A 24,898-nucleotide genomic window follows, 5' to 3' on the forward strand; every position below is an offset into this window, starting at 1 on the left:
TGTGACCCTAGGCAATTCCTTGGTGCCCCAGGCAACTCTCCAAGTCTATAAATAAAGAGGGGCTGTTGATATGCATCAATAGATGCATATTTTCACTCTAGTAGCATCCCATACCCAAGAACCCAAAGGTCTTTCGCTCTCTTTATGTTTTATTTGGCCAAAAATATCACTCCTCCTGAACCTAAGATTTAGTTAAGCTGGTCCCCAAAGCCATCATATTGTCCATTCCTAGCCTCCTCAAAGTTTCTCCACTTAGTAGGACCTAGCAGAGTTTAACCTCCATTGGCATGGTTTTCAAGAACTAGGAGACTTCTACATGCCAGGTGTCAGAGTAGAAAACTAACATTGCATCTAAGTCCAAGTTTTGGCCATGCCATTCCTTAATCATCCAGGGTATCCATCTCCTCCCCAGCTGCCATATGACCACATATGTATCTACCTCTAGAACCCCTATCCCCTTTTCTGGTTCCAGAACTATGACTGAATAAATTCTGCCACTGCTTTTGGAAAGGTGACGTCTATCTATTCCCCTATGGCTATAACTTTCCAAATCACAATGCACCTCATTGGCCACCATTTCTCTTTATGTATTCTCTCCCTCGATTAGAATGTAAGCTCATTGAGGGCAGGGACTTTTTACATTTATATCCCTAGCACTTAGCACAGTGCTTGGCACGTGATAATTAAAAAAAATTCCATTCATTTTGTTGAATTAAATTTACTGACCATTTACCTGATACATCCTATAGAATTCTTATGTGACATGGGAACTAGGCTGACTCTGGTCAGGGCAATATGAGAACCCTGATCCAAAGTGCAATAGGGATGAGGGATCGACCAGTCTGACTGGTGTGTGCTTATGACTGCAAGCATTCAAGGAGAGAGTGAGGACACAGTGCCAGGGCTTTACCCTCATGAGTCAGCTCAAACTGTGCCACCCCCACAAGGCAAACTGTGATGGAGACATTTTGAAGGAAGTCAGTCAGATGAGATGAGAATGTGAAATAATCTTCTAGACTTTAATCACTGGGTTCAAATCCCATTCCTGCCACTTCTTACCTGGGTGACTTTCCTCAGTTTCCTCATCAGTAAAATGAGGGTGCTAGGTATCCTCTGAGATCTCATCCTATTTTAGAGCTAGGATATGATGGTTTAACTCTAAGCTCCAGTCACTACTTTCTGAAACAGAATGCCTCTTGAGGATCCTGAACTGGGAGTCAGGAATGGTGAGGGCTTGAATCTTGCCAGTTGTGTGACCACTGGCAGATTATTTCCCTTCACTTGGCTTATCTATAAGATAGGGAAAGATGATCTACAAGCAGTTACCTCCTAAGGTTGTTGTAAAGATTAAATGAGATAAAGTGTTTAATAAATCTTTAAGTTCTATACAAAACAGGGGAGGGAGAGGGAAAAAAGTCTGGAACTCGAAAGTTTATGGAACTGAATTCTGTAAAATAAAAGTAAACCAATTTTTAAAAAGTTCTATACAAAAGTCACAAAAAGCCTCATTGTCTGTATGACCTGAGAAAAGTCAGTCACCCTGTCTGCATTCCAGCCTTCACCATCTCCTTTAGGAGACCCAGAAAAAAGAGGTAGTAAGCAGCAAAGCTTAAACCTTTTGTGACCCTGGAGTTTGAATGGTGTGGTCAACCCTAAAGGCAGAGGGATAATAGAATTGGGCATTGACGCATTACTTGAGAGTCTGCAAAGCACTTTTCATAGGGTCCATACACCAAAATCTTAACAACCTTGTGATGTGGGCACTAAGGCTGTTATACTCTGCTTTTACAGATGAGGAAACTGAGGTTATGAAACTTGCCCAAGTGACTTACCCAAGGATTATACAGTAAGTTGTCAGTTATTGTGGGATTTAAAGCCAGGTTTAGGACTCTATCCTTACACCAAGTTGACACTCATCAGGCATGAGATGGTTTATAACAGTTGTCAATGGATGGCTAAGTTGGGGAGACAGCACTGCCCTTGGAGATGGGCTAGTCTGGGTTCAAATCCCAGATGCCTATTAAATGTGTGAACCTGGACAACTCACTGAACTTCTCAGAGCCTGAGTTTCTTCATCTGTAAAATGAAAGGGGTAGACTTGATGGCCTCCAAGATCCCTTGTGACTAAATCTATGATTCTCCGAACTCCATAACTGGTATTTAAAAAAATTGTTTACATGATACCTTGAAGGTTTCAAAACATCACATATTCCACATGAAGAATAGCCCTCAGTTGCCTTTTTGGCAAAAGGATGGGAGTTGGACCAATGATCCCTCCCTTCCACGTTACGTATCCTGTGTTTTTTGTCTCCCTTTATTTTAACAAGAACAATGCATCTCCCATTTTGAAAATCAGAAAATGAAGCCCTGGAAATGTGAAGTGAATTCTCTTTAGTCACCTAGCTGGTTATTATCAGTCAGGCCTAAACTCTGCTTCTCCCAGGCCCTAGATAATGGGGCCTCCCATGTGCCAGCAGATCAGGCTAGCCTTCTCCAATTGGGACAGATAGTATTTCATTAATACCTGAGCCCAAATGCCAGCATACAAAAGCTACTCTCCTGGGCAATCTCTCTGTAACAAGATAATGAACCTTTGGATACTCACATATCTTTCCCAGTCAATCTCTGCATAAAATCCATTTGGGGCGCCATTGCTTTTCTTCTGTAATAAATAGGGAAAATGGTTTTAGAAGAGACGCACATGAATGAAAAATGGCAACAAGCAATGCAAATCTCATCTGCACTTGGCATGACTTATCAAAAGCTAGCACAGGAAAGACAGAGTCAGATGACGTTGACCAAGGAACCATGTAGTACTCAATGGAGGTCAGCTGACCATGACACTGACTAAGGGAATGCTAACAATGGTGGACTTTTTTTTTAAATGCTCTATTCTCTAAAGGTCTGGATTATTCTAACAATGGGAGGGCTACTCAGAGACATCTGTAATTTTGATTCAAGTGTGGTTGGATGAGCAGCTCCTAGAAATGGAATCTAACATTCTAAATATAACACCACTGGGTCACAAACATCTATTTATTTTTCAAAATGGGGGCTCTGACCTAAGTTTTCAGTTTGTTTGGCAGTAAGTTATCAATTAGTTTTGATCTTTTGACCTTTTCACTCTTGATTCAAGCCTTTGTCAAAGGGTAGGAGAAGAAATAATAATATTGGTAACTAACACTTATTATCCAACACTTTAGAGCTCTTTACAATACACTGGCTCAATTATTCCATCTTGTTGATTATTAGTAGCTTTGGTACAGGTTTGGTGGGGGAAGACAATAACACGAATCAGTAAAATTGAGGTTTGAGGATTAACTCTTGTCTTTCTGCTTTCCAGGTCTCCCTTTCCTCCATTAAGGTGCATAGGATCTAAAGCTGGACACATGGCAAGTTCACTGTGACTGGGAAAGTCTTGGAGTTTCTTCCTGGTTCTCCCTTCCTGGCATCCTTTACAGAGAGAGAAGAATCACTGAGACATGATGGGGAAGGTATCAAAATGGAAATAGTAAAACTCCCCTGTTTCCCACGAGAGCATCACACAGGCACAAAAGGAGGATGACATCCTGCATTCTTGGACACAGAGCAAGGACAGGTCACCAAGCCAAGCTGGGAAGTGTAAGAACCAAGGTTTGAGGATCAGCCCTTGGACTCTGCACGCATTAAACAAGGGCTACTCAACCTCTTGGGGACAACAAAATGTGCAGCTGACATAGAGCCTCATAGATAGGTAGATGACAGAAAGGGCTGTCATACCTGTCTAGGGGACCATTGGTTAGCCCCAAAGAGAAGCAGTCATCTCTAGCCACCACCTATTCAAGAGAGTTCCTGGATAGACATAGAAACTAATGGGCTGTGAGGTCATTGGATTAAAGGGTAATATAATTGGCAGAGTTGGAAGGGAACTTAGAGGCAAATCTTCATAATTTACAGATGAGGAAAGTGATGTTGAATGAGTTGTCTAAGGTCCCACAGGAAGTGGAAGAGACAGGATTTGAGCACAGGTCTTTTCAATGTAAATCCAGCATACTGTGTTTCCTGATATCATGATCTGCCAGAGTTAGTGAAACTCAGACACCTTATATAACTAATGGTATGTTTAAGTTATTTTTTTTGTAATCATAGAAAATCAAATAAAATATTCTCAGTTAGAAAAATTTGGAAAATTTATATTTGGCTCCAGAGAACTTGAGAGAATGACTGCACCAGGCTCCTGTCAGCCCAGCATGTTTCTATGTAGTGGCTGTAGAGTTCCTGAGTTCGTACAATTCTCTGAGAGCAAAGATCAGGTATGCCAGTGAGACTCGGGGCTACCAGAAAAATTGCTTCCAGGATAATCCTGTCTCCTTCCCAAATCCAGCTTTGCTCCCATTCTGGGGTCATGGTAAACAGTAAATTCTCCTTTCTGCTCACAAGCTCAGAGACTTATCAGCAACCATAGATCTGGATTTGGTCATGTCTGGGCTAAGTGAAACATTTCACAGTTTCCATGGAAACCAACAAAGAGGTTGAGAAACAAAACCCAATAAGAGGAAAGGGTTTGGGGTGAAAATAGGTCTAATTAAAAACAAACACAAAACACAAACTACAAGTCAGAAAAAAATGAAGTTATGCAAACGTGTTCACTACACACACATGTACACACACACACAACTGGCTTTGTTGGGAGATTTGGCAATGTCTGTTTTCGTTAATTTTGGTGCATTCCTATAAAAGTCTTAGGTTTGTAGTAACAAAAAATAGCCAGCCAGGGATGGCATTGATGCCTGGGTAGAGCCCTATTGCGAGGTTAAGACCCAAGAAAAATGAATCTCTTGGTTCAACTCCCTCTGCATTCTGCAGATGAAGGAAGCAGCCAAGGAAATAATTTAGCATACTGGTTTCAAAGGTGGTTCTTATGGAATTACGGGAAGGGATAATTGGAATGAAAGGAGGATAGAGGAAGAAGGATGATAGTATGAAATGCTTCCACTGCCACGTTCATAGAGAAAGAAACTTTCTTCCCATGGAGTTTGCAAATGGCCAAATGGGGAAATCTAACATAAATTTGAGCTTTTTAAAAGGTCCTTTCCATAGTCCTTCCAAAATACCCAGTCCCAGCAAGAGATGTCTTCTGTGCTTCCTGTGGAGAGCTCAGAGTTTTTGAGTTTTATCTTGGGATCTCAAAGCACTTTCCAAGCTTCACCATTTCTCCCATTGGGTTGGAATTCTACTCAGATGAGCTGCATAGCAATCCTACAAAGTTTCACTAACAGAGTTGAGGATAGCATTCTTGTCCTCAATTCCAGGAAAGCCCACTGTTTTCCTTCGTCTAACGACAACAATGACAACAACAGCTAGTGTTTATATAGTGCTTTACAATTCGCAAAGTATTTCACATGTGTTATCTCAATGTTCACAACTACTTTGAAAGATAGATGCCATTATTATCCTCATTTTACAGATGAGGAAACTGAAGCTCAGAGAGTGTAAGTGACTTGCCCAGCCTTGCACAGCTAGTAAGTGACTAAGGCTGGATTTGAACTCGTGTCTTCATGATTCCAAGTCTCTCTCTTTTTCCACCACACCACTCAGCTGCCTTAGGTTTAGGCTACACTGATAAAGCCTTTAGAATCAAGTTAACTCTGGCTTGCTTTTGCAGGTTGTTATTTCCGTTATTGATAAAGATTTGCTTATGTGTGTTATGTTTTTTTTTTATCATCCTTCATCCAAAGCACTCCACTGAGCCCCAAATGCTCATACCTAACCCTTGGAAAATGTAATGGGATTTTTCGATAGGCAGAGGGGATGGGTGTGGTGGAGCCTAAGAGTTGATCCTTCCTTGGTTTTTCAGTGGCCAATTCGGACACATCTAAGATAGATTCCCAGGGAGCAGAATGAATACTTTCATTAGCTTCCCAGCCTAGATTTTTACTCACTGTTTCTACAACCCCTTGGAAACTTGAGACTAAAATCTGCTTCCTTACCGATACTTTTTTTCCTCCTTCGCGTGCGCACTCTGCTTTGCTATTGTAGGGTGGCTCGTGTGGGCTGGGATGCTGGAATCGATTGGTTTGACGTAGAAAAAAGTTGTTAAAATATCTGCTTGTTCTTTTAGACACATATTAAGAATTACATGGAGTTGGCAAACATGGTATATAGAAGGAAAAACAAAAGAGCTAGGTCGAATATTAGAGCCTGCCCATCTTGGCAGGGCTCCCTGCAGCCAAAGGGGACCTGGGGGCCGTAACAAGGCTCTATTCAGCAGACATGCAGTGGGGGAGGAAAGAAGAGGAGGAGGAGGAGGAGACACATCCACTTTTTATGGAGGATCTGATTCTTTATCTACCCAACATTTAACTGACAAACAGACACAAAGCTACACCAGAAAAGACGATTTTATCCAATACAACATTTCTCTGCTCCTGACTGGTAGCCTCATGATGGACTCACACCTACCTTCTCCCCCTCACTCCTATGTCCATTCTGACCACTGACTACTGACAGACCCTTCACCAGTTGTAGGGATGGGGCCCAGTGATTTGAACCCTGTTTAGGATTGGCAGATCGGATCTCCCTCTGGTGGTGGTGTGACACTTCTCTTGCTGGTCTTGGGGGCAGGTAGAAATAGGAACCACCAGGGAAAAGGATGCTTGGTCCTATTCTAAGACTTGGTCTTTGAGTTGGAGGAGGAAGACACGAAGACAGATGGTAGTGACAGCTGTAGATATACTCGCCAGTTGACAATAAGCCAAGCAGAGCCCTTGGTCATTCATGCAGTCTGACACCAAGGAGACTCTCTAGGGACTAAGCTTCTAAGCATTCAGGCCAAATAGGAGCTTTCTTTTATGTCTTGGCCTGCTAAGGGTGGTTTTCTGAGTCAAAGCATAGTAATTCATTGTGATAACCCTACCAAGAGATAATTCTACTCCTCCACATATATACTTTTACATACAGACCTAGAGATCTGACTAGAAGCATCTCAGAAAAAGACAGCTATCTGCATCCTGAATCCCTCTTCTGACACCTCAGTGTTTTATGGAAATAAGCCTGTGTTTCTAAAGTCTGAGCAGAGTGCAAGCTATGGTAGATCTTTGCAAGCTCAAAAAGCATGCAGCACGAGGCTGGTGCTTGACTGGATGTCTTTCATCTGTGAACCACTCATGATATACTGGAGAAGGTTCAGGACAAGGTGCGCCACTGAGTGATGCATTTTTCCAGACACATGTAAGCCATTGACTAAGGAAGAGGTCATGGTTCCCCCACTGACAAGATCACATCTTACTAAAGTAATGAAATAAAGTGTTGTTAACCTAAGAGAGAAACGAGCCCAGAAACACACCAGCTTCTATTCATCTCCAAGAATCACTATGTTGAACCCTAATTTCTTGCTCTGACCTATTAAGCCTCCCAAGTAGTGACTAAACCAGGTTTGTGAGCTGATGTAGCTGCCTGGACTTGAGTCTTGAAAGAAATCTGTCTGAGTTTAATAGAAATCAGGCTAATCCCAGTAACAACTGAGTACACAATAAACAACTTTGGTTTGGTGCCAATTCAACTTTGACAAGATACTAGCTGCAGATGCTGACTCCTGGATCCTTATGGTGATGGGAAAAGGGTGAGAGTGTGTCTGTGTATGTGTATGTATGGGATGGGGGTGGGGACAAGGGGGGGAGGAACTGGTGGGTGCTTTGTCCAATGATTTTCACTAACTAATCATTCCTGAAAGTAAAACTGATTTTTGTCCTATTCCCAGAGAAACCTTGTGGATCCAAACTTCTTCCATGCTCAGATAAGTCAGTCAATTAACATTTATTACCTGCCTGCTATGTGCTAGGCACTGTCTTAAGTGCTGGGGAAACAAGGAAAAGCCAAAGACAGACTCTACAACACCCTAGGAGCTCATAGTCTGTATACTCTAGAAAAAAATAAAGTTTGCCTTAATTGAAGTGGAACTAACTTCCCTCTCCATTGAGAATCCAGACTGACTTTTCTAAATGGTAATTAAATTACTTATAAGCCCCATTAGAATGTGAGCTCCTTGAAGACAGGGGCTGTTTTCACCTTTGTTTGCATTTTCAGTGCTTTATGCAATGCCTTAAGTGCTTGTCCACTGATTTCTAACCAATAACTCTTGAGCCCTGAACCCTTGTTTGAGGGACCTGGAAGGGAATGACCTAAAAGTGATTCAGTCTTATAGTCACTGATGGCTTGTATGGCACAACCTACCTAGGGGATAGAAATTTGTCCCCCTTTCAGTTCAGATTAGCGGTCACTGAAAGAGAAGAGTATGCCCAGGAACCACCTGGTTCTGAAACATGAGGAGTATGGCACTTTAGAGCATAGGAAAAAAGGGCCAAGCTGGGAGCAGCAAGAGAAATCAACCAGCTCTGGAAGCAGCAGGGAAAGAAAGCCAAAGGAAACGAAGCAAGAGCCTTGCAAAGGACAGAACACAGGGGAGGCGAGAGGACCCATGAAACCCCAGACAGAGAAACAGGGAGGAGACACAGAGAGAGAGAGAGAGAGAGGAGGCAAGTACCTGAAACAGAGTTAAGGAGAAGGCTCTGAGCCAGAAGCAAGGACTGAGGAGGAGTTGGGTCTTCTGGGCCTTTTTTTTCCCCTGCTGAATAGAGCCTTGATTACAGTGTTACCCAATGTCGAGTAGCTGCAATTTTGTTTCTTAACAGTTCAAGGCAAGACCAACACGGATGCAAGGGTTAAGTATCTCCCATCATGTGGTGGGGGAAAATTCCTGCCAAAGCTGTAATCAACCCCTCGATGTGGGCACAATTTTAGAAAAAGAGCCTTTACAACTTTTCTACATGTTTTAAACCCTCAGGCTCATTTTAGCTCCCACTCTGAAATAACATTCTGCCTGATGTGGGTCCACTTTAGAACAGCTGTTCCTTTCAAATTGACTTCTGATTTAGATGGGAAAGCAATCATTTTGGAACAAGCCACGTAAGTGCAAGGCAGAGCAAACCCACACCTGCATCCATGGACTCCTTTCCTGGACTGAATTCTGGCTGCCAGGAAGGTTTGAGAGATGTTCTTAAATCCAGGGGATAGGCACATTGTAGCCCTGAAGGCTGTCCATCATGACATAAATGGTTTCAAAACCTTTCCCTGCTTTGGATGTTAATATAGAAAATGTATCTCCATCTAGGCTCTCAACCTTGTGGGCTCCCAGATCCACCTGTGGGCTGCATTGTTTGCAGAAAGGATCCTCACACTTTAAAGCCTTTAAAGGAAATCACATTGGATGGTGGCCTTCCCCTGCATGACCTGCCCAGACTTTGGCCCTACCTGTTCATCCTTGGTTCCCTTCCTTACTACCCTCTGGGGCTTTTAGACGAGGTTAATAAAGGTTATATGCCCTAGCACTCACTTAGTCAAAAATGGATCTACTGTTGCTGTATCTAATATATTAAATAAAAAATAGAGATAAGGTCTAAAAATCTGTTTAAGTATCATTAAAGAAGAAAATATGCTTTACGTTTTTAAAAATTGCAGCAAACATCGAAACACAGGCCTACTGAGAAGGGTTACTGAATACTTACAGTTCCATCCCTATCTGGCGAGCCTCTGTAACAAAGAGAGAGTGACAGAAATTAGAAAAAGCAGTCATCGGGCCGCTTGAAGTAAAACGGAGAGGTCTACACCGCATGAGTTTATGCTTGTCTGCCACTCCCATCGGGCCTTTAAGGTGAAGTCATCAAAAGGAGCTCTAGATTTGGGGCTGGACGGAAGCTCAGACACTTCTAATCCACCTCCTTCAATGTACAGAACAGTCCAGAGAGCGATGGGAGGTTCAGAGGATTGTGAATTTATTACTCGAAAGGGCCTTGGAGGCTACTGAATCCAACCCTGGCATTTTATGAATGAGGAAACTGAGGCAGAGAGGGGTTAACTCGTTTGATTAGGGTCACACAGCCAGTATGTGACTGAAGTGGGTTATTTGGACTTAGGTTAGTTGGGACTCTAGCTGCTACACCAAGTAAACCGAGATTACACATGGATAACGAGGCCAAACTGCCATTTGAACGTTGGTCCTCTGACTCGGAATCTAGTGCTTTTCTGCTGCTTCTCTGTCTCTCCCTCTGCCTCTTCTTCTGTCTCTCCATCTCTGTCTTTCTCTCCTTCTCCTTCTCCCTCTTTTCCCCTTTCCTCTTCTCTCCCTCCCTCTTTTTCTTCTTCTTTTCTCTCTCTCCCAAAAAACTTCCATCTCCCAGTTAATAGTACTTTTAATATAATATATCTCATTTGATCCTCACAATAACTTTATAACATAGATGCTATTATTATCCCTATTTTATAGATGGGGAAACTGAGGCTGAGAAAAACTAAGCAAATTGCATGAGACCATACAGTGAGTGTCGGGTATTATTCCAACCCAGGCTTTCCTGCCTCCCTCTTTCATACTCCATGCACCACAGCATCTAGTCCCAATAGCAGCCATCTCCCACCCAACTCCTCCCTATCCTGCCCCATTACCTTCCCCTTCCCCACAATACTGCTTTCCACATTAAACCCTAATGAGGCTCCAAGGTATTTTGTGGTTAGTTCTCCCCAACTTTGGATTCCAACTTTCCCTTATCTCTTAGCAGTATCTGCAATTCTTCAGTGACATTCTTATTTCCATGGGTTCTTATTCCTCCATTGCAACATTGTCTTTGCTGAAGGTCTTGGTTGAAAGCTGCAGGATATTCAGCATAACTCTAAATTCAAAAAAATTTGGTCCAGGCTGGTGCTATTTAAAACCTTCCTAAAACTAAGCAATGCAAACAGATATTCTCCATCTCACCTCTTTCCCTGTAAATGAATAATGCTATAATTATCCTTTCCCAAGTGGCAAACTCAATATGGTGACCTTACTCCGGGACTGTCCTCATTCCAAGCAAAGAAAGCACACTTTAATGAGGTTCTACAAAGAAACACTCTTTCTTAGACCATGTGTTCCGACTTCAATAAAAGCTGTGGAGACCTTAAGCAGAACAAAGACGAAAGAGCTTTCAGAAACTTGGTTACCAGTTCACATTCTTCTGCTGACTGGCCATGTGGCCTCAGAAAATCAACACCAAGGGGCGGCTGGTGGTGCCGTGAATAGAGCACTGGTCCTGGAGTCAGGAGGACCTGAGTTCAAATCCAGCTCTGTTACCTCGGGCAAGTCAGTGAACCTCTGTGTGCCTTGACTTTCTCATCTATGAAATGGGGATAAAAACCTCCTTCTCAGGGCTGTTGTGAGGAGTAAATGAATAATAACTGTAAAGTGCTTAGGACAGTGCCTGGCACAGAGTACCTGCTATATAAATGTCCGTAGTTATTATTTATCTATCAGTTCTTCACCCTCATTTTCTTTACTTCCCTAATCAGTTACCAGATCATGCTTTGGGTTCTATAACGCCTCTCCCAAATCGCCCCTTCTCTCCACCCACATGGACCCAACTGTTCACTGTAATAGCTTCTTCACTGGTGTCCCTGACTCAAGGCTGTCTCCTCTGCAATCCATTCTTCACATGGGCTCCCAAGTGACTTTCCTCAAAAACAGGTGTGACCATTTCATTCCCCTCAACAAATTCCAGTGCTGCCTTATTATCTGTACTAGAAAACACAAACGTCTCAAGCTGGCCCCAGATATCTTACCCAGTGTTCCTTTCCATGCTCTCTGTGGTGCTGGCATGCTGACCTAGCTACTTTCTGTTCCTTAGGCATGAAGATTTCTCTCCCACTTCTGAGCCTTTGTACTGACTGTTCCCCAGTCTGGGAAGCTTTCATTCCTCACCTTCACCTTCTGGTCTCCTGTAAGACTCAGCTCAAGCATCTTCTTCTACATGAGGCCTAACTTGAACCCCCAGGTTGCTGGTATCTTACTTCCTGAAGTTATATTGTATAAGCACCTCGTGGATTCTGTGTATACTTATATGTATATGGGTATACTTACATTTATATATGTATAGTTAAATGTATATGTGTATACTTACATGATTTATGTGTGTATACTCACATTTATATGTGTATACTTATGTGTATATGGGCATACTTACATTTACTTTGTATATATATATATATATATAGTGTGTGTGTGTGTACACACACATACATACAGTTACACACATGTTGTCTCCCCTTTGTCAGGTCTCTGAAGGCAGTGACCATTGTTGTTTTTGCCTTGTATCTCTAGTACCCAGTATAGTGCCTGGCACATAGTAGGTCCTCCACAAAGGCTTACTTGATAAGCACATTTATACGCAAATAAATATAAGGCAATTTTGAAAGAAGAGATACAAGGATAAAGCAGGGTTTCATGATGGCATTTGGACAGGACTTTGAAAAAAATTAAAGAAGCAAGGTGAAGAGGGGCTACATGCATGCCAGGCACAGAAGACATGTAAAGGCATGGAGGTGGGAGCTGGTGGGTTGGGTATGAGGAATACCAAGGAGGTTAGTTTGACTGGAACATAGAGAGTATAAAGAAAAATAATGTATACTAATGCTAGAAAGGTTGATTGGAGTCAAGTTGGGATTTGGGATTTCACTCCCAGGTGAGGAAACACCCTCTACCAGTGTAGATTGGCACCTCCTCTGCAAATCTGGCTCCTAGAACACTACAAGGACAAATGACTTGCCCAAGGTCCCACAGTCACTGTGTTGGAGGAAGGGCCTGGAAACAGCCCTTCCTGTGGCTGAGTCTATTCTCATTTTTAGGATCATGATTTTGAGCTCAAAGGGATAACAAAGGATGTCTAGGGCAGCCTCTTTATTTAACAGCTGATGAAGCAGAGACCTGGTGCTCAGGGTCATACAGGCAGTAGATATCAGAGGCAGGATTTGAACTGAGGTGCTCTGACTCCAGAGGATCAGCCTCCAATCATCTGCATGGCCACCACAATAACCTTCAAAAGCACAAACCCGACCTGGTTGACATCTTGCTAAAGAAGCATCAGTGCTTCCCTACTGCCCCAGGGATACAATCTTTAGCTCCTCTATCACCTCATTATTAATGCTATCTCCTTAATTAGAATGTGAGCTCCTTGAGGATGGAGTCCATTTTTTACTTTCTTTGCATTAGCCCAGTACCTGGCACTGAGTGAGTACTTAATAAATGCTTGTTGGTTGACTGATCAATGTTAGCTCTTGGGAGGGACAGAATGAAGATTCTCCTCCATTCTTGCATATTCTGCCTATGTTGTTGTGGAGTTATTCCAGTCATGTTTGACTCTCCTTTCGCCCCATTTGGGGTTTTCTTGGCAAAGATACTGGAGTGGTTTGCCATCTCCTTTAGCTTGTTTTACAGATGAGGAAACTGAGGCAAACAGGGTTAAATGAATTGCCCAGGACTACACAGCTAGTAAGTGGTCTGAGACTGGATTTGAACTTAGGTCTCCCTGACTCCAGGTCAGGCACTCTATCCACTGCTCCACCTAGCTGCCCAATCAAGCTATGCTCATATACTATGAGCAACTTGACTGTCTTGATAGAGTGCAGACACCTTGAGGGCAGGAACTTTTTCTTTTACTTTCTTTGTAACCCCAGCATCTAATACAATGCCTGGCCCATCGTAGGTACTTAAATGAGTGGTCTTTGATTGGTTTCAGGGTCTTATAAAAGACACTAACAGGGAGAACATTGGTGATAATAGGATATTGCTCCTCAGTTTCCTGAAGAAAAAAACCTTCATGAATGACAGTGTGGTGGACCTTAATTAAGCACCTTCTTTCATTGTGAAGGAGTCTATGGTCCTGAAATTGAACCTGATCTTAGGTGGGGTTGGAGGAACAAATTGATTGTAAAATCATTGTAGGTCGAAGTTAGAAGAGACCTCAGAGAACCACCCCTTCCTTTGCAGAAGCATGGCCTAAAGTCACTCACAGCAAGCCAGAGGTGGGGCTGGGACTCAAGCTCCAGCCTCGTCAGTCCATCGTTCTCTGTACCACACTGCCTCAGCTCTTTGGGGGCAAGCCCTATATCTACTTTTCAGCTCACTCTCATAACCATTGATTTTTAAAAAGTCTTCTTACAGTAAATTCTTAACATTTGCTCATCTCCCACCTCCAGACCTTTGCCTAGACTGTAAATCATGACTAGATGCACTTTCTCACCCTAGGTCTCCCTAGTTTCTTTTGAGATTTTAATCAGTTATTATCTTCTATACAAGGATACCTCTCTGGTTCCCATCCCAGTTGTTAAAGTTCACCTCCCTATCCCAAATCACTTATCTTCTATAGGCTTTTCTGTGCATATTATTTTGCCCAAATTGAATATAAGCTCCTCCAGGGAAGGGACTATTTATCATTCTGTCTTTGTATCTTTAGAATGTGGCACATAATAATAAGCTACACATACTTAAAATCTGTCAGACTCTGAGTATACAAAGAAAAACAAAGTCCATGCACTCAAGGAGCTTGCGTTCTATGGGAGAGACACCATGTAATATAAAAATGCATATGTAATGAGGGGACCGACCAATACTCTTTGACCATTGGCCATAGTTGGCCAATCATGGCCGAAGGAGGCTCATTTAAGCCTCTGTATGGGTCGATGCTGGGCAGAACATGTGCTACATGCTCCACAGTCCAGGTCTTCCTGGGCCAGCCACCCACTACATATTCATAATAAATGCAAAATAACTTTGATGGGGAGGGGCTAGCAGCTCAGGTAATCAAGGAAAGTTTTACATAGAAGGGAGCCTTAGAACTAAGCTTCAAAGGTAACTAGGGGATTCTAAGAGGCAGAGGAGAAGATGGAGTGCATTCCAGGCATAAAGGAGAGTCTTTGCAATGGCATGGAGGGCAAAGATGGAAAATCATGTGTCAGTAAGAGGGAGAAATCCAGTTTGTTTGGAATGTGGAATGTATGAAGTATATGAAGTGGAATAATGTATATTAGGGCAAGAAAGTAGGTCAAAGCCTGGTTGGGAAGGGCTTTAAACAGAGGAGCTTAACAAATGCTTATTGGATTGAATGTGGTTGGTTCTCTGTTTTATAACTTAATCTCTGCCATGATACTTATTCATCTCCTTCTGCTTTTAAAATGTTCATCTTCCTCTGCTTTCAAGAATTTGACATTTCTCCCTAGCCTTCATATGTCCGACCTGGCTCTTTGCCCATCTTCCCTTTATTTCTCATTCTTCACACTCCCTCCCTCAGCTGTTCGAAGGATGACCAGACCAGGGAGCCCAGGTGCTAACAAGCTACTCCTCCTTGGTTAGCTTCAATGTGCTGGTCCTCTAGGGTGTTGCTTAGCAACCCATTTGCCAATTGCCTCAGCCCTGATGACAGTCTGAATCAGCAGTGACAATGACCCAAGCTGCATACTCTGTCACCACAAAGCACAGTGTTTAGTTAATGGATAGAACTGGGCTTCGGCAAGCTCGAGGTTCCTGGACTTTTGCTATAAGAACAATGGGATGCCCGAGCAGTGGGTAGGATCTTGTGATATGTGAGGGTGGTGTGGGATTGTTGCCTTGTCTTTTAGCTTCTCTCCCTAGAGAGGAACAGTGTTATAAAGGATATGGGGGAAACCTGAACATGCTAGAAGATACGAGGTCTCCTGTGAGTCATTTAACGTGGTTGGGATTCATTTTCCTCAGCTGCAAAATGAGGTGATGGGGTGAGATGGCACCATCCAAGGTCCCTCTCAGTTCTAGCTCAGTGATGCTGAAATCCTTAGGTCTTCTAAGGAAAATGAGAAATTAAGCAATCCCATTGTTGTGACCCAAGGGGTCAATGGACATTTGGAATAAAAGATTCCAGATTTGAATGGGATGACAGATAGTATCCATCACAAAAGGTTTTCAGAATTGGAATCTAATCCAACCTATGCTCAGAAATGAATTTTCAATATGAGGCACCCACCATGTGACTCAAGCCCTCTTCCTTGACAAGGCAGCTTCCTTCCCTTTGGGACAGCTCTCATGGCTAGTTTTTATTGGCATCAGTCCTAAATATGTCTCTCTGAAGCATTCACCCATAGTTCCTTGTTTTGTCTCCTTAGACTAGGGAGTATAAGTCTATTCTTTCTTCCATTTGAAAAGCATTCAAATACTTGAAGACAGCTGTTAGCTCTCTCCTGAGTCTTTTCTCCAGGTCACACTTCAATTGGCACTCACATGTCTCCCACTCAAGGCCCTCCTCTGGGCTCTCTCCAGTCTAGCAGTGCTTTGGTTAAATGGTGAGCCCCAACTTGATCCAACCTTTACTCAAAACACTAATCTCTTCCTTTTCCAGATGAGGGTGGTTATCCAAACTTGGTTTAGGAAGAATCACCATCATCCATTTTAAAATAGATCTAATTTGTCCCAAAGCAAAAAGAACAATCTACATTTTTTATAATTTTAACTATAATGGTTGGGGTGGGAGAGGGAGAGAGTAATGCCAAACCTGCAGTGTGGACCTCTCTGCATTCATTCTACTTGGTCCATCTGTCCAGATCCCTGATGATCAGGCACTGGAGAGTGATTAAAAGAGCCCTGAATGTGAAGGCACAGAACTTAGTTCTAGAATAAACCTCAAGGGTCCTCTAGAGTCCAACCCCCTCTTTTTACTGATGGAGAAGGGAAGTGATTTGCCCAAGGTCACTCGGGTGGCATGAGTGGCGGAGGAATTTGAACCCTGGCCTCTGACCTGACATCCTCTTATGCCTCACTGCTTCCTCCAGGTGACCTGGGTTGGGGTGCTAACTCCAGTCCTATGTGACCTGTAGCAAGCCTTTATTTTCTCATCTGTAAAATGGAGTTAATAATGATTGTACTGCCTACCTTACAGAATAGTTGAGGAAAGCAACTTGTAAACTCTATGGCTTTATGGAAATGGGAGAGAGTGTGAAGATGATGATGAGAAAATATAGGATATATCTAAGGACTGGCAAGTAGATCAGTCTAGCTGACTTATGTGTTATACACACACATATATTTAGGGATGACTGGTAGCAGAGTGGACAAGAGCATTGGACCTGAAGTCAAGAAGACCTGAGTTCAGATTTAGCCTTAAGACACTTGCTAGCTGTATGAATTTGGGCAAGTCACTTAATCTTTGCTTGCCCCAGTTTCCATAACTGTAACATGAGGATAATAATAACATTTATTTCTCAGGGTTGTGAGAATCAAATGAGATAGTCAAATGCTTTGCAAACCTTGATATGCTGTGTCAATGTTAGTTATTATTAATATTTTGCTAGCATTATTATTTTGACTACTCTTACTAATACCAGTTCATTTCTACCTATGATAAAAAAGTTCTATCTTTCCCCCCCCTGGATCTCCTCTCAGAATTATTGACTAGATACCACCCTAAGATAGCTCCAGACCACAGTGGCAAGCAGGGGCATCATAGAGAGTGCTCTGTCTCAGGTACCCCTTCATCATGGTTGATTGCCTCTGATTCCCAAATTCTAGGAGGAGTTGGAGGTAGAGGTAGCAGAAAAGTGTGAAAGGTAGTGGGGGATGGCAGAGCCTAAGAAAGGGGTGCCAAGACTCCAGGATTCTGGGGTGGTGGGCTGGAAAGAAGAGAGAGGGGCAGTCATGATGCAAGAGTCAGGGTAGCAGAGGAGTTTGAAAATGCAGACACCAACAGCAGAGAGGAAGCTTGTCCCTCAGATGCTTGCACCCTGGGACAAAGCCTCACTAACCTAGCCCTAGCTCTGGTTTTATTCTAAGAAGCCATGTAATTAGTGTAAGTCATTAATTCATAGACTCATTGAGAGTTCCTTGCAGAATGTGATCCCTGAGGGTTTCCATGACTAGCTCCCAGGCAAGTTTCTCAAAGCACTTACACATTGGTTTTCTACATTAATGGACACATGCCTATTGGGTAGAACTTGGATACCTCATTTGTGATTTCTATCTTTTTCCTAATTCTGAGTTATTGTTATTGTTATTAGTTGTTTCTCTTAACAATGGCAAGTGTGGGAGATAGTCGGGAATAGGCAGGATTGGAGGGGACAGCACCAGAGGTCATCTTGTCCATTCCCCTGGCTTTCCCTGGGGTTGTGGATTAGCTAGCTAGACACAAGGTTGCTAATCTCATTATGGAAGCCTTTCAGGGAATTAGGTTCCACAGTTGCCTGATCACTTACAAAATGAGCTAGCAGGAGGCTGAAAAGAATGTATGGAGTAATAATTCTGGCTGCCTGTCTTCCCTCCTAGGGATGCAGGGATGGTTTATTAACACATTTTGAGGAAGAGAGATACAGCAAGAGGACACAGTAGCAGTGAGAATTTTTTCCCTTTGATTTGTTGCTTATGATTTCTCCTACTTAGGGAACTCCCAGGGAGGAATCTCGCTCAACCAGTGTACATCATTTTCTGTTCTGCTACTTATGTTGTTAGAGAGATGACCTGCACCAAAAGAGGAAGGCTCTTGCCTAGGGTTCCAGAGACATCAAAGGTGAGATTTGAATCCAGGACAACTTCCCAAAGCTGAGGCCAAAACCTGCTTCTCCTGAGCATCAAGGGATCATAAATAATCCAACCATTTGTCAATTTGGTACAAGAACTGGGAAGTTGCCATCACTTATTAGTAACTATGATAGACCAATCCACACAGAGGCCACTCTGAACAAGATGTTAGTCCTAGGAAATCTGGCTTGGGATCATCTTTTCAAAGAAGTCATGACATCCAATCATCTATCGAGATGGCAATCTATGGGAAGTCCAACATTTCCAATGCCCCCATTTGAGGTACATACGTGGAATCAGTGTCCTTTTCTTTCTTCCGTATTCCAAAGGCCTTCCTTGTACGTTTTTTCAATCCTGTATAAAAATAAGAGAAAAAATGTATTAATAATCCACTTATCACATCCCTTTTGCCAGGTGTGATAACCTTAATGCTCCCTAACCTTCGACACTTTAGGAACAGGAGTGGTTGAATTAAGATAGCTTAATTAACAAACATCTGTGAAGTATCGGCCCATGTGCCAGGTACCGTCCTAGGCATGGGCATCACAGATGAAAATTAAACAGCCCTGCCCATAAGGAATCTCCATTCTATTGCGGATAAGGCATGTAGGTATGTGTGCATATGCTTTTACATGAATGTATATGGACACACACATACATATGTATATACTGTGAACATATATAACAGACACAGGCATCTTTTCCCCAATAGAATGTAAATTCCTTATGGGCAAAAGCTTCGTCATTTTCATCTGTGTTTGCCCAGTGCCTAGCATGGTACTTGGGCACAGTAGGTACTTAATAGCTGTTTGATGCAGATGTTTTCCAAGGAGAGAATCCTGAAGTGCTCTATAAGTCATTTAAAGAATTGTAGGTGGGAAAACCAAGACCTGACTTACCCCATGGGTCTGCCTGGGTTTTGGGGTGATATGAAGAAGGGTATCCTCTCAATATCTGGGCACCATTAATAGTAGGGGAAATAAAGATATCTTTGGCTTCATGTAGAAGTTGGTGTCTGAACTGTGTCTTGGAGCAAGCTAGGGATTCACAGGGGGAGAGAGAGCAGGAGGAGGAAGGATTCTTCAACGTGAGGTTCAATGGGCTAATGCAAAGGCAGAGAGCCTTGGACAAGGAGACATTAAAAAAGCACATCAATTGCAATTGTAAAGAAAGGTGGCAGTAAGTCATAAGGCTGGAAAGGTAGACTGAGAAGGGCTTTATTTGCCATGAGAAGAGCTAATATTAGATCCCAGAGGCCACAGAGGGGGAAGGAGTCCCTGGAGGTGACAACATCATAATCATCTTCAGTTTTGCTCTCTTTGTTCATGGTCCCCTTTGCCCTCCATATTGTATTAACTAGGATTCCCCAGTTTCTCAGGTAGAAAGAAGGTGGTAAAAAAAAAACTCTCAAAAGCAAGGGCTGGACACAGGGGAGGAGACACAGGAACCAAGAAATAGTTTGGAAAGAGTAACCACAGCTTGCAGATTCCATACTGAGCCCCACCTCATTGGTAATGGAAGGAAATGTCACCATTTGTTCAAACACATTCTTTGAGATTACTATCACAAACAACTTCTAGTAGTGAAATATTCAAACTAGCTTAATTTTAAAAAACAGTTTCTGTTAAAACAAATAGCTCCTCCTTGGTGTATTGGGTTGGTATGCTTCTGATCTGATCTTCATGAAAAAATACCTAGGTACACATACCCAGTATGTTGGCAAGGGTGCAGAATTTGGAGCCTTAGGTCTTGGGTTCAAGTTCAGTCTTTGGCATTTGTTAGCAATGTGATGTCAGATAAGTGATTATTTGTCCCTAGTCCCCAGTTTTCTCATTTATGAAATAGGAACTTTGAAGGGAATGGCGCAGAGGTGCTTTCCAGCTCCAAATCTAGGATCTCAGATTGCCTCTAGTTTTCCTCACATAAAATTGTTCTCCACTAAAGTATTTCTTTGATATCTCCGGACCTGAGGGTGACCCTAGATCCCCAAAGGCTATTCCAGGGGAATACAAGCCCTGGGATACCCTGTAAGCTTCAAATGTCCCCCTGGGGATGGATTCCGTGGCAGATCTCCTAGCCTAGTGAGTTCAACGCTGAATGAATGGATGAATGAATGAACTGATGGATGAATGGACAGCAAATTTTCAAATGCTTTAGAGACACAGATAGAAAAATGAAATAGTTCTAGCTTTCAAAATGATCAAATTCTAATCTGGAACAACAAAGAGGAGAGGCCAGCATCAGGGAAGAGTGCAAGGCTAGGGATTCCTTAGGCACAGTCAAAAGGCACATATAAAGCTCAGTGGCCATTCATTTTACTGAAAGGATTACAGTTGGTTCCTCCCTGCTCATCAAAGCTCTGTGAGGAGCCATGTCTACTCTGCAAAAGGAGTGGGCCAGGAGCTGGCAAGAGGATGGAGGGTCATAGATTCATAACTTCTTGGAAGGCAGGCCTCAGGGTAAGAGCAGAGGGACCACCCTGGGTTTCCTTCCCATGGAGGGAGAATTGAAGGCTAGATTACAGCCAGGAGAAAAAGTAGATGATGTCAGGCAGAAATGACAAGGAGTAGGGGCTGTCTGGGAAGGGGCAGATTGAGGTGGGCATAAAGGCTCCTTCAGCCTGTTCCACTGGGCTTCCCAGCTCCACAAAGGCACTGCAAGGGCTGATTCAGTTTAGAGAAGGAGCAGTCCCTAGTTTCTTGAAACTTATAGCAGAATAGAATTATAAGATATGGACAGACAGATGTATCTGGATAATACACTTTATTCAAATTTCTTACTAATTATTCACTAAACCAAAGCAAAGTAGGACTTCTGACAATGCACTTCACCTGGTAAGCTCAGTATCATGGCCCCAGAAAGCCTCACCAGGCTTGGATGCTCATTAGAAAGGACCTTCAAAAAATCATTGAGCTCAACCTCTTCATTTTATAGACAGGGAAGCCAAAGCTCAGGGGAGGAATGTGCATTTAAATGAGGAGTCTGGAACCAAGGTGTTTTGACCTGGAATCCAGTGGTCTTTCCATGACGTAGCCAAGCAACCACTTTCCCACTGTTACCTTCTAACCTTGACTAGCTGTGTGGTCATGGGCAAATCACAACTGCTCTGGGCTCCTTTGGGTTATTCTAACCTACACAAGGTGGCTTTGAATTGATAGGGTGTCTTTGAAATCAAGGGCATCTTTCCTCTGGGTTTTGGTCACTGCCCACCTGGCAGCTGGGGTCCTGCCTCTAGGCTGCCAGAGAGAACAGTCCTTTATCCATATATTACTAATTGTAGCTTTGCTCCAGGGGGCATAGAGGGCTTCAGGTCAGTGACAGTTTCGTAGCTGGGCACTGTCTTGTAAACCAGTGACAGAACAGACAACAAAACCAAGATTTACTTGGTGGGCCTGGATAGCTATGTAGATTTTTTTTAAGGCTGTACCTATGGAGTTAGAAAGAGTTGGCCCCAGTGCAATGAGTTAATATTCTAGGGAAATTGCTACTTTATAAAAAAGAAAAAAAAGAGATGACTGGCTTCTTTTTTTCCTTGGTCCAGAAACATCTCACAAATCTTGTAGCCCAATCACTTCATGTGGCAGATGGGGAAACTGAAGCCACAAAGTAGAGTTTCATTGACCTCTTCTGTGGCCACTTTCACATTCAAGTCACTCCTGAATAAATTATATTGGTGGGGTTTGGGGGTGGGAGTGGAAGGATCTGTGGGGCAGTCTGGAGTGAGTATTTATTGATGTGGGGAATTTCTGGTATGAAAGCTCCCTTCTCTCATGTAGATGGGTAATTTTAGTCTTAGAGAGATTCCTGGAAGGCTGAGGGGTTAAGTGATCCACCCAGGGTCATATAGTCTGTATCACAGGCAAGACTTGGGCCCTTAGGCCAGCCCTCTATCCATTACCTTAGGTCACCTCTCATAAAAGTCCTTGATGATTTAATTTGGAGGTTCTTTCCAACATCTCTCCAGAATGAGTTACATCTCCATCTCCTCTGATGGGGGCTGGTGGAGAAATTCTATTACTTTCCAAGTGGTCTCTGCATCTTTGTGCTTACTGCAAGCTTTATCTGCAGAGATGGCCACTTGTCCTGCTAAGGGATGGTTATTACTTCCCTTGGACACTCAATAAAACCAATTCTTTTCCTTCTCTTCCAAGCAGATTTTTCTGTGAGCTCTCCTTTCATTTCACAGTCATATTTTTAAATCTTCCAATTTGGTTTCTATTAAGAATCCCATAGAATCACAGACACTGAGAGTTGGAATAAGCCTCAATGGCCAATCCATATGCTAAAGAAATCCCTACTATATCATACATTTGATGAGTGATTGTCCAGCCTCTGTCTGCAGATCTCCCTGGAGGGAGAGCCCACCACCTATCTAAGCAGCTCATTCCATGTTGGAACTTTCATAGCAACTAGCTATCTGCAGCTTCTTCCCATTGTTCCTTGTTGTAGAGACCTCGGAGAACAAGCCTCCTATTTCTGCCATGTTCCAGCCCTCAAAATACTCAAAGCTATCTATAATGATAGAAGACATGGTTCAATTGTCTCCTGTAGAGCATCAATTCATTGGGTGGCATGGAGAGACCAACGGTGAGATCCATAGAGATCAGCATTTAATTTGTATTGATTGACAATCTAATGACTTGTTTACACCTTTTCACCAACAGCCACTGTTTATTCTTTGTATTTCTATCCATAGCATTTCACACAGTATCTGATACATAGTAAGTCTCTAAAATACTTGATTAAAACAGAGATGGGTAAAAGTCATACAGAATTGGAAGCCATCTGTGTTTTATTTCATTTAAAACAGGTAGTCACCACTCTCCTGGTGACAGAGCTAGCCTGGTCCTACAACAATATACAAACATTCACACACATGCATGAACACTGTGTACACACATGCATGTTCACACATGCGTGCACACCCCCCACATACACATACACCTAGTGTGTAAAATGAGGACACGCCCAAATGATCTCTCGGGTACTTTCCTGCTCTCTAAGCTTTTGAGTCTGTTATTCTCATGGCTTCCCACTCATCACGCCTACATAAGGACGGGCTAACTTTCAGCTCATCATGCTTACTAACCCTGACTGCTTGGTTTCCATCGTACTGTTGAAGAGCCAAGCCTGCACTTATGGCAATACCTAGGTAGAATGATAAGCTCCCATGTTCTAATGAGTCATCAGAAGACTACAGTCAACAGAATACAGCTGGGGCTTTTTGAGCCTCTTTAGAAAAATCTGCCTTAATGGTAAAGATTGGTCCACCCATCCTCAACAGGAAAAGGAAATGGGTAAAAATTCCCATTGCCCAGATTCTGACAGGTTGTTGGATGCCTAGCTGGGGAAGTGGTTCATTGGTATGTCTGACTTGGACAGGTACTGCAGAAGGATAAAGGACTGGATTCAGATTAAGGCACGTGGAGATAAGTGAGAAACTGTGTAGCTGCTGACAACAGCAGAGGTTCTCCATTGAACGTGGATCTTCTTTTGGTGATGCAATATGTTTATAAGTCCTGGGATATGCAGAATGAGAAGGATGGAGGAGCTGAGTGGGCAAGGAAAGAATGGCAGCTGTGGTCATTAACTAGTGAAGTGATGCAACAGGTAGAATGCTGGACCTGGAGTCTGGAAGACCTGAGTTCAAATCTGGCCTCAGACCCCAAGCAAGCCACCTAATTTCTGTCTGCCCTGGTTTTTGCTTTGGAAAATGGGAATGGTAATAGTACCGAGCTGATAAAATATTTAAGTACTATTTAATGTTAGCCATTATTATTGTCAAAGATTACTTGTGTGCAAGGAGGAACATAAGTGATGTTAATGAGAACATGTATGACCAGATATGGAAGTGAAACTGTCCTCTGGCAAGAATGAGAGACAGCTAAAAGTGTCCATTGCCTCTGAAAGAACTAGCCAACCAGCCTAGCTGGGGCAGCAAAGCATCCTGAAGGAGAGACAGGAGATGGCAGCTAGGTGATGCCATAGGGCATAGAGTGCTGGGCTTGGAGTCAGGAAGACTCATCTTCATGAGTTCAAATCCAATCTCAGACACTTAGCTGGGTGACCCTGGGCAAGTCACCTAACCCTGTTTGCCTCAGTTTCTTCATCCATAAAATGAGCTGGAGAAGAAAATGGAAAACTGTCATGGTGTCTCTGCCAAGAAAATCCCAAACAGAGTCATGAAGAGTTAGACATGAGTGAAAAACAACCAAGCAAACCAAAAACCGTTCATGGTCTCTGCTCAATGTAAGTGTGGTGAGGGCAGGACTCCTTTCATTTTGGTCTTTGTATCTCAGAGACAAGGCACAGCACCTGAACCCCTGGAGGGCGGGAGGGGGCACTGAATACTTCATGAATATCTACTGCAGGGAATGGCCCCAAATAAACTCAAGGCCTTCAGTCAGGTGGCTGGATACTTTGCTGGTGGATTTATCAGAAAATACAGACAAGAAACGATTAGAGAATAAGGCACCAAGGAGAGATAACATTGGAAAGAATATCCATGCCATAGAAATTCCA

General features: G+C 42.9%; 2 protein-coding genes across 2 annotated transcripts in view; both read right to left on the reverse strand.

The window, feature by feature from the left end:
• Positions 1-24,898, reverse strand: part of LOC138164885 (mesoderm induction early response protein 1) — a 485,607-nt gene that overhangs the window by 291,592 nt on the left and 169,117 nt on the right. The gene's annotated exons all lie outside the window — the stretch shown is intronic.
• Positions 1-24,898, reverse strand: part of LOC138164881 (SH3-containing GRB2-like protein 3-interacting protein 1) — a 221,492-nt gene that overhangs the window by 116,633 nt on the left and 79,961 nt on the right. The window contains exons 2-6 of the mRNA XM_069092816.1: positions 18,667-18,730; positions 9,543-9,567; positions 8,522-8,605; positions 5,970-6,041; positions 2,606-2,662 (exon numbers count right to left, since the gene is read on the reverse strand). Of these exons, the coding sequence (XP_068948917.1) occupies positions 2,606-2,662; positions 5,970-6,041; positions 8,522-8,605; positions 9,543-9,567; positions 18,667-18,730 (302 nt within the window). The remainder of the gene's footprint in view (positions 1-2,605; positions 2,663-5,969; positions 6,042-8,521; positions 8,606-9,542; positions 9,568-18,666; positions 18,731-24,898) is intronic.

This window comes from Petaurus breviceps, unplaced genomic scaffold, assembly GCF_028583685.1.
Source record: "Petaurus breviceps papuanus isolate PSGF00001 unplaced genomic scaffold, PetGlider_PUasm1.0 207, whole genome shotgun sequence".
In the NCBI taxonomy this organism is placed as follows: Eukaryota; Metazoa; Chordata; class Mammalia; order Diprotodontia; family Petauridae; genus Petaurus; species Petaurus breviceps.